This window comes from Leuciscus leuciscus (genome assembly GCF_965113295.1).
Source record: "Leuciscus leuciscus genome assembly, chromosome: 5".
NCBI lineage: Eukaryota > Metazoa > Chordata > Actinopteri > Cypriniformes > Leuciscidae > Leuciscus > Leuciscus leuciscus.
In genome coordinates, this window is record NC_138729.1 from 46,355,668 (window position 1) to 46,370,264 (window position 14,597).

At 37.4% G+C, this 14,597-nt stretch overlaps 2 protein-coding genes and 1 long non-coding RNA gene across 3 annotated transcripts in view; 1 reads left to right on the forward strand and 2 right to left on the reverse strand.

Moving 5' to 3' along the window:
• Positions 1-9,461, reverse strand: part of scarf2 (scavenger receptor class F, member 2) — a 34,498-nt gene extending 25,037 nt beyond the window's left edge. The window contains exons 1-4 of the mRNA XM_082170818.1: positions 8,719-9,461; positions 3,544-3,602; positions 3,357-3,458; positions 324-840 (exon numbers count right to left, since the gene is read on the reverse strand). Of these exons, the coding sequence (XP_082026944.1) occupies positions 324-840; positions 3,357-3,458; positions 3,544-3,602; positions 8,719-8,873 (833 nt within the window). The 5' untranslated portion in view covers positions 8,874-9,461. The remainder of the gene's footprint in view (positions 1-323; positions 841-3,356; positions 3,459-3,543; positions 3,603-8,718) is intronic.
• On the reverse strand, positions 4,802-8,707 carry LOC309499581. The gene is made up of 3 exons (XR_014206289.1): positions 8,381-8,707; positions 6,576-8,338; positions 4,802-6,315 (listed from the first exon to the last, which is right to left on the reverse strand). It is a non-coding gene; the product is annotated as an uncharacterized lncRNA (long non-coding RNA).
• A 1,621-nt stretch (positions 9,462-11,082) lies between the features above and the next one.
• prodhb (proline dehydrogenase (oxidase) 1b) overlaps positions 11,083-14,597 on the forward strand; it is a 29,976-nt gene continuing 26,461 nt past the window's right edge. The window contains exons 1-2 of the mRNA XM_082170827.1: positions 11,083-11,455; positions 12,633-12,841. Of these exons, the coding sequence (XP_082026953.1) occupies positions 11,180-11,455; positions 12,633-12,841 (485 nt within the window). The 5' untranslated portion in view covers positions 11,083-11,179. The remainder of the gene's footprint in view (positions 11,456-12,632; positions 12,842-14,597) is intronic.

A 14,597-nucleotide genomic window follows, 5' to 3' on the forward strand; every position in this document is an offset into this window, starting at 1 on the left:
GGTTTCCACAAAAAAAAATTGTTTTTTCTGTTTTCAACATTGATAACAATAGGAAATGTTTCTTGAGCAGCAAATCAGCATATTAGGATGATTTCTGAAGGATCATGTGACTCTGAAGACTGGAGTAATGATGCTGAAAATTCAGCTCTGCCATCACAGGAAAAAATTACATTTTAAAATATATTAAAATAGAAAACTGTTCTTAATATTTCACAATAGTTAGTTTTTTTTTTAACAGTATGTTAGATCAAATAAATGCAGTGTTAGTGAACATAAGTTCAAAAACAAACTTTTGGCTGGTAGTGTATATAACTTTTCCTCACCTGTTTTTGCAGCTCTGTCCGTAGAGCCCAGCTGGACACGGCTCCCGGCATAGCTTTCCTCTGTATCCAGGTTTACAGGTGCACGATCCATCTGCCGGGTTACACTTCCCGTGCACGCACTGACAGTACCGCTCACAGCGCTGACCCCATAGCCTCTCCCTACACTGACATCGGCCTGTAAACTGCTCACAAGGCGAGTTATTACACAGACATTGAGCACCGCAATTTCGGCCGTACCAGCCAGGGTTGCAGATGCAGCGGCCCGCCTGATCGCACACAGAGTTGATGCTGCAGTAGCAGTTGTTGTTGCACTGCGGTCCCCAGTAACCGGTATGGCAGGTGCATTTGCCCGTCTCCTGGTCACATTTGCCTTTCTGACAGTTGCAGGACTTCTCGCAGTTTTCACCCCAGCGGTTGGGGTAGCACGTGCACTTCCCGGTCACGTCGTCACATTTACCGTTAGGGTGGCACGTGCACATGCCCTTGCAGTCCGGACCCCAGAACTGAGCGGGACACTCTAGGGGAGTCAAAAAGATGCACAGGTTGTAGTTTACAGGGTCAAAAAAGGAAACGTTTTCTGTGCAACTGGGAAGCTGAAGGAATGATTTCAGGTGTCATTGTTAAAGTTTACTTGGCTAAAATTCAGATTGCTTGGTTGAATGTTCTTTCACTAGTGCATAAAATGTCTATTTTGTAAATAAAATTTCTTAATATTAATGTGATATATATATATATATATAGAGTACCGTTCAAAAGTTTGGGGGCAGTACATTATTTTAGAAAGTCTCTTATGCTCACCAAGGCTGCATTTATTTGATCTGAACTGATTTCTATTTGAATATATTTTAAATCATGTGATGAAAAAGCTGATTTTCAGCATCATTACTCCAGTCTTCAGTTTCACATGATCCTTCAGAAATCATTCTAATAGGCTGATTTGTTGCTCAAGAAACATTTATTATTATTATCAATGTAAACAGTTTTGCTGCTTATTTTTAAATTTTTTTGGGATCAGTTTAATGCATCCTTGCTGAATAAAGTATTGATTTAAAAAAAAAAAAAAAAAAAAAAAAAAAAAACTTAATGATCTCACACTTTTGAAAGGCATTTGTGTGTATATATATATGGGTACAGTAATTGGCCTTGGTTATGTCTTTAGGGATGAAAAGTAATTTGAGAGGTGAAGGAACTATATGATTATGAACAATTATGAGATTTATTCTTTTAACAATAATGGACATATTTAAAGAAAGTGAGTTCAATTATGATGTCATGTTGTCTTAAAGTCTGTTGAATTTTTTCTTTTTTTTAAACTAGCAGGACTTTTAATTTTTCAGACAATTTTCTTTGTTATACTGAAGCATATGCTGAATTTGGAGTGGGACATCTTGAAGGATTTGACTTGAAGATTTTCTATTTGCTTTTGCTAATCAGAAGGGGACATTTTAGAGCATGACACAAATTTAAAGGAATAGGTCACCCAAAAATAAAAATTATCCTATAATTTACTTACCCTCAAGCCAGGTGTTTATGGCTTTCTTCTTTCAGCCTTCCCACGATATCCATATTTAAAAACTTTATAAACCATAATCAGTGGCTTCCGGCAAACGGCCGTACGCACATTCACGAGAGAGTTGAGTTCCGGCGGAAGGGTGACCTCTGACCCGACGTATGACATAGGCATAGTAAAAGCTTAGCTTTAAAACACCTCTAGCTAAAACCATGTAACCCTCTTGTGCACGTGCATACAGCTGTTGCCGGAAGCCAGTGATTAAAGTTTATAAAGTTTTAAATACAAAAACCCATTAAATGTCTTACAAAACCCCATTGCTTAACTTCAGAACACATTTATTAAACCACTGGAGGTTTGAAAACCATTTGATGGATGGATGGATGGAAGGATGGATGCACTTTTGGAGCTTCATTAACTCTGGCTCTTTTCAATGCCATTACAAAGCTGGAAAGAGCCAGGATATTGTTTAATATAACTCTAATTGTGTTTGGCTGAAAGAAGAAAGTCATGAGGGTGAGAAAATGATGGGATAATTAAAGTTTTTGGGTGAACTATTCCTTGAAATACACCCCTGCAGTTAAGATGAATAATCAGTATGTTTTTACACACTTTATCTGGAAAAGAAAGATTTTAAATGCATTTCTATCATGACTATACAATACATGTAATGTATTTGGTCTTGGCGGAATAGATCTGCTACGCTACTGCTGTTGATTATTGCTGCTCCAGAGCATTTCTACTGCTATTACATACACAGACACACTGCTGTGAGCATGTAAGACATGCTGCTGCTGTACAAATAGCATATATGAAATTACTCATAGCAGATCTATACAGGTGGAGGAAGGTGGAGGGTTTTCAGAGAAACTCTGAAAGCGTGCTGCAAACTGCTACAGCAAACACTAACTATTTAAATGTTGAGCACTAAGCTCATTGGCTGCAGATGCAACAGGAACCAATCAGCTTGAGCGGTGTAGTTAAAAGCATAATTGATAGCAGTTTGCGTTAAAGGGATACTCCACCGAAAAATGAAAATTCTGTCATCATATACTCACCCTCATGTTGTTTCAAACCTGTATGAATTTCTTTCTTCTGCTGAACAGAAAGGAAGATATCTAGAAGAATGTGAGTAACCAGACAGTTTTAGATACCATTGACTTCCATAGTAGGAAAAAAAATATACTATGGAAGTCAATGGTATCTAAAACTGTCTGGTTACTGACATTCTTCTAAATATATTCCTTTCTGTTCAGCAAAAGAAAGAAATTCATACAGGTTTGAAACAACAGGAGGGTGAGTATATGATGACAGAATTTTCATTTTTCGGTGGAGTATCCCTTTAAGGACCTTATCAGCCAGCGCAATCGAGAGTTTCATGACAGAACTTGGTATATATCTGTTAAACGTTAACAGATATAATTTTCTCAGTTCTTAGGAGTGCATTAGGCTAATTAAAGGGCATACAATTTTAATGATTAAAATCAGTTACTTTAATCTGAAAACGACAAAAAGCAACTCACTTGTGTCACAACTTGCCCCAAAATATCCATGACGACAGCGGCATTCGTTCGGTCGGACACACACCTCGTTCTCATTACAAGTGAAGTTGCCTTCACAGAGAGCTGAGGGGACAAGGACATGGTCAAGATATAAATCAAGTAACGTGACACCCAGGAAGTGATCTAACATACAGGAAATGACACTTACGCGTTAAACACTCTTCACCTTGCTGCGCCCATCCGCTGCAACACGTAATCTCTGATGACCTAATGATAAGATGACAAATCATGATGAAATGATCAAGATAAAGTGCATTGGCTTGAATATTCAATCTATACAACATTTAGCTGACATCTCGAAGGACAGCTGATCGTTAAATGTTCGAGTCAGCATATTTTGCAAATGCCCTGACCAAAGCTTCAACTGTCCGTGAGATGTTTAAGCATGTGGAATATTTCAAATGTCTGGGTGCCATCTGTAGCTTCTTCTGAGCTTCACAAGCGCAGATGTTTCAGATAGCGAACCCGCATCCACTCTCACAAACACAAGCGTAAGCATTCATTCCATTCTCCACCCTCTCACTGACAGGAGTCATGCGAACCAGACATCCCGTTTGAAGCGATAACTTCATTGCATCGTCAGATGTGGAAAAACAATGAGTGGCTGGATCCAAAATAAGGCCACAGCCTGATTTGATTAGTAATGCAAATGTCCTGCATTAGGCCAGTAAGTCAGTCTAATAAACAGGCTGGACTCCAGAATGAACAAGAAAGCTTTGAAAATGCTTGTTGGAATATTCAGTTGAACTCATTTAAACACATTCTTCAGAAACCACAATATAGCTTTTTGTGTGGAACTGAAATTAAATTTGTTTCACTGAAAATCCCTGAATTTGTAGCTCTCTAATGTCATTTGCAGTTCTTTGTATGCATCTGTTTTAAATCTAAATTTTCAGTGAATAATGACTTAAATTTGGTTAATTCCTCACATGAAGCTATCATACTGCTTCAGACGAATGTAAATATGTGTGAGTCATAACATCTCCTTTGTGTTCCACAGAAGAAAGTAAGTCATACGGGTTTGGAATGACATGAGTGAGTAAACAATGACAGATTTTTTTTGTGTGTGTGTGTGTGAATTACTCTTTTAATCCAACACATATGATCCCGGTGGAATTTTGCATGTGTCTGCGGTGGATGTTTTATTCAAAGCATCACACAACAGGCCTGCTGCAGAAACTTATAGTTGCATGCCTTTCTTTTGACAGAAAATTATGGGAGGAAGAGGGAGGAATGGATTTGGGACACAATGAGGACCTGATTCAAACCTGTGTCTCCCATATGAGCACCACAGCACAATGTGTCTAAAGGTTTCAACATGTTTGTAGACTAATAAACTACCATTCCAAAGTTTGGGGTCAGTAATATATATATATATATATATATATATATATATATATATATATATATATATATATATATATATATATATATATATATATTAAAGAAATCAATACTTTTATTCAGCAACGAAGCATTGAATTGGTCAAAAGTGACAGTAAAGACATTTGAAATGTCACAAAAGGTTTCTATATTTTATATAGACTAACTTTTTCTCAAAGAATCCTGAAAAAAATCATTATGGTTTTCAGAACAATATTAAGTACCACAACTGTTTTCAACATAAGAAGTTGGGTTTCTTGAGCAGCAAATCGGCATATTAGAATGATTTCTGAAGGATCATGTGACACTGAAGACTGTCTAATAGAAAACAGAACACAATGTTATTATTGTTTTTCTGTATTTTTGATCAAATAAATCCAACCTTGGTGAACAGAGAATTGAAAAGCATTAAAAAAAATCTTTACAACTCAAAACTTTTGATTGGTTGTGAATGGTAAACATTTCAAATGATCCCTGCTATCTCGACTTCAAGTGGCCTCCTGTTAAAACAGAATACTCTCTAAGTGCTTGTTAGATATAAGACATATGCCGCCCCTCATATTCCGCCACATGTGACCTCTGCGAGGCCTTGTCCACACTTTGGCTTCCTCTGAAGCGTGGGGTCCGCTCTCTGCATTCAGTCAGAGTTTGTTTAGCCTATGTGTGCGTGTCTTACCCAGACATGATCTACACCACAGCCCTGACTTCTCTGCACTGTGTCAAACCCGACATGCACACCACAGCGAGAACGTGAAGCTAGCGCCGCGGATGAAAGCTTAAACAAATGGAAATTGAGCATCAGTCAACAGCTAGGGGGCCAAACTTGACTCAGCAACAATAAAGTCCTGTGTGGAAATTTGGAGCAATTTTGTTAAAAGAACGTGAACTTCCTGTCAACGTCTGTGGTTGGTGAGAATCTCTGTTTGTGAGAATACACATTAGATTGTATCTGGTGGTTTCCATTTTGATCTAAAGTACAGTGATAGCCATCTGGAGCCAGTAATCGCAATGTAAACACGCTTTTAAACAACCGCGTAAACCATTCATCGCTTAACACTGCAAGTAGAATTCCCCTAAAATGCCTGCTGAGCTTAAATGCAACATGATTTTGAGATTTTGAGTATATTCATACATCTAAATTTAGCTTTTTTGCAACATGTTTTGAATTAAAATAATGCTCCTCATGAAGTAATTTTCTAAGATTATTTGAACACTGAACAGTTTACCCTGGTTATCGGCCAGGGGTGTGTTTTCCTGTACAACAACATAACTCGCTGCTTCATTACGTAATGTCGCAAATTTGACGGTCAACCATGTTGGTTTATGATGTCACACAGGTTGGTGGAGTAATAACTTTTTTTAATGAATCCGTTTGAGATCAAATTAATTCTAGAATTTTTTGTTATAAATTGTGGACATGCCATCTGAGGACATCTTCTCCTTTTTCTCAGTTTTGTTTTGCTTTATTTCCAGATTAAATCACACTCGTTCTTACATACTAGAGCACGTCTGCACATGTGCACTCTTTAAACCAGCGCTGTAAATCTCTTGATAAACTTATAGACATAAATGACATGCTGTATACATTCGAAATGAAAGCTATAGATTGTCAACTTGCTAATTTTGCACAAGATAAGGAATTATTAAGTCCACATGCCATGCAAACAAGAAACTATGCTTCCAACCACAGGTGGAGACATGTCGTTCCAACCACACAACTTTGCGATGCTGTTTGTGAATGTTCAGTAGAACTATGATTTTGGGAAACACCGACTCGTTATACTATATGCTATCAACTTTATGCTGATAACGACGGACATTTTATCCATAGTTGGCAAACGATACTTTTGGGAAAGCCTTTTGAGATGATCTGCAAGTTCACCATGACCAATTCATTTTTTGTGAATTTTGTATTTGGCATCCACTACCATTCAAAAAGTTTTGGGTCAGTTAATGTGTTTTTTTGTTGTTGTTGTTTTTAAAGAAACTTAGGCCTAATTTTAAACTTTAACTTAAAAAAAAAGAAAAATTCTGTCATCATTTACTCACCCTCAAGTTGTTCCAAACCTGTATGAATTACTTTCTTCTGCTGAACACACACAAATATATTTTGAAGAATGTCAGTAACCAAACAGTTACTGATATATTCCATAGTATATATTTTTTCTCTATGGAAGTCAATGGGGCCCATCAACTGTTTGGTTACCCATATTCTTCAAAGTATCTTCTTTTGTGTTCAACAGAAGAAAGAAATGCATACAGGTTTGGAACAATTTATGGATGAGTAAATGACAGAATTTTTATTTTGGGTGAACTATCAGTCAAGGAAGCATTAAATTGATCAAAAGTGACAGTAAGGACATTTATAATGTTATATGACATTTAAAACAGTTATTTTAATTTGTAACAATATCACATATTTGACTGAATTTTTTGATTAAATAAATGCAGCCTTGATGAGCATATACTGTAAGAGACTTCTTTTAAATACAAACCCAACTTTTGAATAGAAGTGTATATGTAGGTCATTTCTTTGAAGGGGCAACACTTTTAGTCTTGACTCACTTGCAGCCCAGGGTGAGGTAAGACATGACAAAAGAGGTGGTCCCAACCTAAAATATGACTAATATAAAGAAGCAAAATTGGGAATGAAATTGATCATTCATTATCATTATATAAGAAAGAGCAGTGTAGTTTGAAGCAAAATATCTGCAGAAGGTTGGACTGACCAAATTTAGACACGTGAATGTATAATGTTTTAACAGAAATCAACCAACACTTAAAATAATTGTCGAAATTTAATTATAAAATATAAATCGTTGTTTTTAGTTAATCGTTTTTTTTTTTAAAGATGGGTGCATCCTAAAAGGCAAAAAAATTCCCTAACTTTGAAATTCAATGTTGAAATGCTTCTGATATCAGTAGCCTATTACATAAGCTATCGTCCATTCTGCTCATTAGATTTGGGCATTGCCGTTATCCATTCAAAGGTTAATCACTAGTTTTGATCCATGATTGCCTGTGATATTTACAGTATTTGTAAATGTGTGCCTATGTGATTTGATAGATTCATTTGGACATCAACATTGATCAATGTGATTAGCCTTCTACATCTATTATACTTGGAATGAAATGTAGGTCATGGGTATAGCTAGTATGTTGTGAATAAATGTCACACCCTTGATGATCTCTGTGTTTAGGTTAGAGGAGAGTTTAGAATATGTAACGACTGTGGAACTGTACAGATCATTCTCTAAGTCTTGCAGTTTCAAACTCTCTAAAATGTACGTATCAAATGATGCATTTTTTTTTTCGTTTTCGTTTTTATGCATTTTTATGGGCTTTTAGAAGTATTTTAATATCAATTAATTTAATTATTGTTCTTTTACGTAGGCTTTTATGCAGTATCTAAACTATGCCACGACTTCAATGCTTCAGTGCTTGAGTAATTGGTGTCGCCCTCTATCTCTCAATGTGTGTCAGTGACCCAGATGTGAAACAGGGTGAGTGACACACATCAGATTCAAATAATTTGCTATTTGGAACGTCATAAAAAAAAACTAAATAATAATAATAATAAAATAAAATAAAAACTTAAGTACAGTTTTAAAAGTTGAATCACTATTTTCTTTGCACTTTCATATTAGGCTACAATACATTACTTTTATAACCACAAAAACAACAATCAGAAATGACAAACAACTTGGCCCTATTTTCTATTCTAACTTTAAAGCAAAGGTTAATATAAAATATTTTATCATTTTTAATTTGAACTCTTAATGTAGGCTAATGTATGCCTTCTTTTTCATTTGCATTACTGTTTTCTTGAAGTTCACGGAAATAATGTTTAATTGCTGCACTTAATAAAAGTGGATTTTCATATAGGCTACTTGCTTTCGTTTTATTTCCTTCCCCCCTAAAAGTTATTCCTCCAACTTACCCTGGAACTTTGCACACGTTCCTACCCTTTGGATTGAGTTCTTGACTGAAAACGGGACACAAGCATAGAAGCAAAAGCACTAAAACCGCTAAAGTGCCCTTTAGATCCATGGTAGAAGAAACAGCATCTCTCCATGCGCCTCTTCTGCTCAGCATTCCTTTCTTTTACAAACTCAAGAAGTTCTGACGGGATATTTTGTATCTCCGAAGTCTCAAAACCTTCGACTGCAAGCGTTTGTAAGTTACTTTATCCGCATAAATCGTTTATCCACTCTCTTTCAGACTCCAAAGGCTGAGGCAGAGGAGAGAAAAGAGGAGGAGAGGGCGCACAGAAGTTATAAAACCAAACAGTTATTCCCTCCGTCCAGCCCCAGTTCCTGAGAACTTCTGCTTTTATTAAGCGCCCCAAACACTGCTGGATGTAACTGCTGCATAGCTGGACATTTCTGACACAGTTCCCGCCGTTGTTTCCAAAATGTAGATTTTCAGAGAGGACATGCTGCTTCAAAGCATGTCAAGAAAAGAAAAAAAAAAGTCTGCAAAACTATGTGCGTCCATTTTGGAAAAGACACGGGGACTTTAAAACGGTCGTTGTTCTCTTTTCAGAAGGAAAATTCCTAATTAGTGATCCTATCTCTGGCTCTGGCTCTTGGGAATTCGGTGCGCCTGCACTCTTTGGCGTGCAGCGGTTTCCCAATTCTAACCGAAACCACCAGGAGCAGCTCCTCAGCGAGTGGGTGTGACTTTAGTATATGTTTAGGACTTAACCATGCATCCCTCCAGCCCCCCTTACCAACCTCCGTTAACATGCCCGCGCACGAGCGCATGCACGCTGTCCGTCTCGCCTCATTACTAGTGAGGGTTATATACAACAGTGGGTTGTACATGTATACGTATAACAGGCTATATCTGGTAAACACAACCAAACCAATAAATCGAATAGTTTTATTTAAACCAATATCTCTCAAACACACATTGAGAACATTGTACCTTTGGATATTATAATTGGACAAGCTAGCCTATTTGGAAGACCTGTAGAATGGCTGCTGAGGGGAAAACATATAGGCTAAGTGCAATGCAAATGTTTGCATTGGTTGAATCGAGAATCAGAATAGAACACAAATTTGATCAAATCACAAGTAATGAATTTGAGTTAAAATGGTGAGTGAATGGTGGTGCTTTATTGTCAATGAGAGAGGATGGGACTAGTGTTCAACTGGTGATCTCTGGTGGTACATTTTTTTAATGATTTTAAGAATTATCTTGCATATGCACATAGAACATAGAATAGCATGTCATATATTGTATTTTAGTGGTTTAGTACAAAGAGTTTAAAAATTCAAAAGTCTCTCTCTCTCTCTCTCTCTCTCTCTCTCTCTCTCTCTCTCTCTCTCTCTCTCTCTCTCTCTAATTTTCAATTTTCAAATGAGCTTTATTAGCATACTGTGTATCACAATGTTGCCAAAGCATTATAGGTCTAATAAAATACCCCCCCCCCCCCCCAAAAAAAAAAACAGCCCAAAAAAACAAAACAAAAAATTGTGTAGACCATGTAGGCTATAGTAAATAAATAAATAAAATCCATCTAAATAAATGAATAATCATGTCTAACATAGATCTTACAGCTATGCAGCTGTGCTCTCTCTCTCTCTCTCTCTCTCTCTCTCTCTCTCTCTCTCTCTCTCTCTCTCTCTCTCTCTCACACACACACACACACACACACACGCACACACACACACACACACACACACACACACACACACACACACACACACACACACACACACACACACACACACACACACACACACACACACACACACACACACACACAAATAAATAACTCTTTTGAATAAATAAATAAAAATCGTAATTATTATTTTTTATTAATAATTTTCGGATGTCTCCAGAAGTCTTGTCAGATTAGCTAAATCGTTTCCCCTCAGTCTTGTGAAAGTGAAATACTTCAACAATGCAACGGCTCCCCCCGCTGTTAACTTCATGGAACGTGCACAACAAATGTCACGTCACGTTCGTCAACAAGCAAAACTACAAGATCAAAACTAACGACAAAAAGCAAGATTTAATAAACAGTCCGCAGTTTAGGCTATTAATTGTTGTCCTTGGTGTATTGACATCATCACATAGTTCATATTATATGTGTAGCCTAACCCTCTATGTTAGTTAAATTATATTCATTTACACCTCAGAATTATAAAACAGGGATGTTTCTTTTACGTAACGTTTATGCAACATTATTCCTTTTATGGCATTCCATGAGTGTGTTACATCAGTAAACAAGCACGTTACGGGATTTGTTCCAATCAGTCAGCCCAGATTTGAATATGGGGCGGGACCCCACAGGTACCGTCTTATGTGCTCAAGGACAGAGTGCTTTCCAAAAAGCAGCAGGCGATCTCTGTCTGTTTTATGCACATTGTCAGTACAGAAGTCTTGAACTGATGTCTCTCCGGAAAACTCTTCCAGCTTTTGCGCTCGCGACTCGTGACAGGAGTTTTGTGATCTCCACTCATCATGGTTATCAACGGAGTGTGCAAGCGTTACATTCAACCAAAACAAACACACAAGAGGAGCATGTGTCCTTCAGTAACAACATCTCCATTGACTTTGAACAGACCAAAGAAGCCTACAAGAGCAAAGACACTCTTGAGTTACTGAGAAGCTTGGTAGTTTTCAAACTGTGCACCTATGACATCCTGGTTGATAAGAATAAAGAGGTATGTAATGTATTTAATGCTTATAGAATGCATTCATAAATAATACCATCCTTGTCTTTCATGTACTGCATGTGACAGACTTCCATGAATTCCTGTATTGGAGGAATTCTCAATGGAATTACTCTTGTGTCATTGTCCTGGATGATTGACAGGAATGACACCTTGCCAGGGAAGAAGTCATGTGGTTAGTGTGTAGAGTTACTAGAGTCAACTGGCAAGGATAGAATGAACCTCAGAGACATATTATGCAAGTCTTTTTAACCTTTAGGCAAATTGGAAGTGGAAACACACACTGAATATATTGTTTACACAGGGTTTCAGCCTTAAGAAAATTAAGAAGCTTCCGATTTAAAATAAAAATATATATATATATATATATTTGTAATGATAACTTTCATTTAAACATTAACAATTTATATAGTAAGCTAATGTATGTATAATATTGATAATAATAAGAACTATTTCTTGAGCAGCAAATCAGTATATTAGAATGATATCTGAAGGATCGTGTGACATATTAAAGGCCAGATTTACTAACACCTTGCACCAGCACAAACCCTCTTTTGGAGTTAAACTACTGTCAGGATTTACTAAAGACTCGCAGTGAAAAATTAGCGCTGAAAAGGTGCGCACATGGTTATTTTTGCAGCTGACCGCGTTGTATTTGCTTTTGCTTTTGTTGGAGTTTCCCTTTTAGATGCAACATGTATGTGAAGGGAGTATTTAAATGAATCATGCAAGGTGATTTACTATGGTTTGCGCTCGTCAATTTATTAGTATTTGTGCCATTATTAGTGCCCCCAAACTGTAAGGACACCCCTTAAAGGGATAATTCACCCAAAAATGACCCTTACGTTGTTTCAACCTATGAGTTTCTTTCTTCTGCTGAACACAAAAGAAGATATTTTAAAGAAAGTTGGTAATCAAACAGTTGATGGACCCCATTGACTTCCATAGTAGGAAAAACACATTGGAAGTCAATGGCTACCGTTAACTGTCTGGCTACCAACATTCTTTAAAATATATAATGTTTTTTTTTGTGCTCAGCAGAACAAAGAACAACTTGAGGATATGTAAATTATGACAGAATTTTTTTTTTTCGGTGAACTATCCATTTAAATATTTCTAAAAATGAAATCAGATCATACTATAAAATGTGCATTTCTGTGTCCTACAGATAATAGATCTCAGCAGAAAGTTGTTAGGACAGAAGATGTTTGAGCAGTTTATGAAGATGACGTTCTACGGTCAGTTTGTGGCAGGCGAGGACCATCAGTCCATCAGGCCTGTAGTGCAGAAGAACCAAGCGTATGGAGTGGGAGCTGTGCTGGATTACAGTGTAGAAGAGGATCTCTCACAGGAAGAAGCTGAGAGGAAAGAGATGGAGTAAGTGGTCTCTTGTAGTTCTGGACCCTACATCCACAAACTACCATGTTTAAGTTGCTTCCATCGATCGTAGGTACCAAGGGTGACGGGAAAGATTTGTGAGCAATTTAACAAAATACAGTGTCTATCGTCTAGATAGGAGAATGTTACTCAAGATGTTCAGCAGAACTGGAAGCATTTACATGATCCAGACCTGACCAATTAAGAGCCAGATAAATTAACCAGTGATATAGATCAGTGGTTCCCAACCTTTTATTGTCTGAGACCCCCTTTTCCCCAAGAAAATATTTTAGGGCCTCCCTTCACATTTAATGATATTATCGCTCTTGTAAGCTTGCAGCAAGGATGACAGAATATGTTGTTTTCAAGCAAACGGTATGTTTACTATAACCAGATATGTTTATGCACAAATAATAGCCTATAATATTGAAAATACAATAGCAAAAACATCAGTAGGCCCTTTGTAATTAAAAAATGTAAGCCTAGGAGTAGCCTATAAATTGGCCCTATTTGAAATGCAATAACAAAAATATTCACACTGGTGTGTAGGTAAAAAAAAAAGAAAAAAAAGCATATAGGCTATTACTAAATGACTGCTGTCTGGGACCTCAATACTTGCATGTTATTTGTGAGGCTTTATCAATGTGAGGCTTTATTTTTGGCGCTATAGCGAGCGATAATAAACTTGCGTTTATTAACAGAATAATGCGTCTTTCGGAAGAACATTGTAGCTGGAACTACTTCTCTCTGTGTACGTCTATGACGAGTAACGCAGGTACTGTGCTACTCCGCAGCGATCCGAACCAGTGTGAAATAGTCCCAATGTAAACACTTATTATAGGTGTAGGCTACCATAGTGGTTCAGGATAAGACAAAAACACGGATTGGAAAATGGATTCATGATGAACTCGCTCATTATACATTTTGTACATTTTGAACAGAAAAAAAGTTAAGGACTTTTATTTAATGCTCATTGCTCAAAACTATTCAAAATACGACGCGACCCCCCACAGAGCTCGCTGAGGCCCCCTTGTGGGCCGCGACCCCCCTGTTGGGAACCGATGATATAGATCACACCAGGATAAGAAGAATATAAATGAATGCAATAGAGAGCTATAGTGCTTAATTTAAAGCAGCTCAATATGAATTTTTGCTCTTCTAATATCAACCTGCAGTTTTGGGCAGTTAGTTTAGTGAAAACTTTCTCCCTTCTTGGCTCTCCTAGTTTGCATGGCAGTGTGCATCCGAAATCTATTGGCCTGAATTGGTCTTTAAGACCTGCTTTGCATAAAACTAACTACTTTTCGGAAGAGGGCCTAGAGGTTAATGGCCATGCTGTGTTTTGTGCTCACGCGGAGAGCTCACAGAAATAGCCTGAGATTTGATCTGCTGTCACAGATGTAAACAAAGTGCCCAGATCCTATTGGTTGTTTTGGTCGAGGCCCATTGTTTCTGATTGGCTTATATTCAAGCTATCAACACTCACTGTTTAGGAATTTGGTCTCAGGGTACACTTGCACACTGAGAGCTGCTCTCTATTGCTTCTAGAGAACATGTTTTTAGTAGTGTATTCTGTATTGAGACGACAGTACTGTAGGTTTATTTATGCTTCAGACCTCATCACTATTTCTGTTGCTGATTTTTAGGGTTAGGGATTTGAACAAATCCCTGTCCAGGAAGTGAATTATCAGGGGAATGCGGTGCCTGAAACTACGGTGGGCGAGAGAGCTCAATGCACTGCAACTGAAGAAAACAC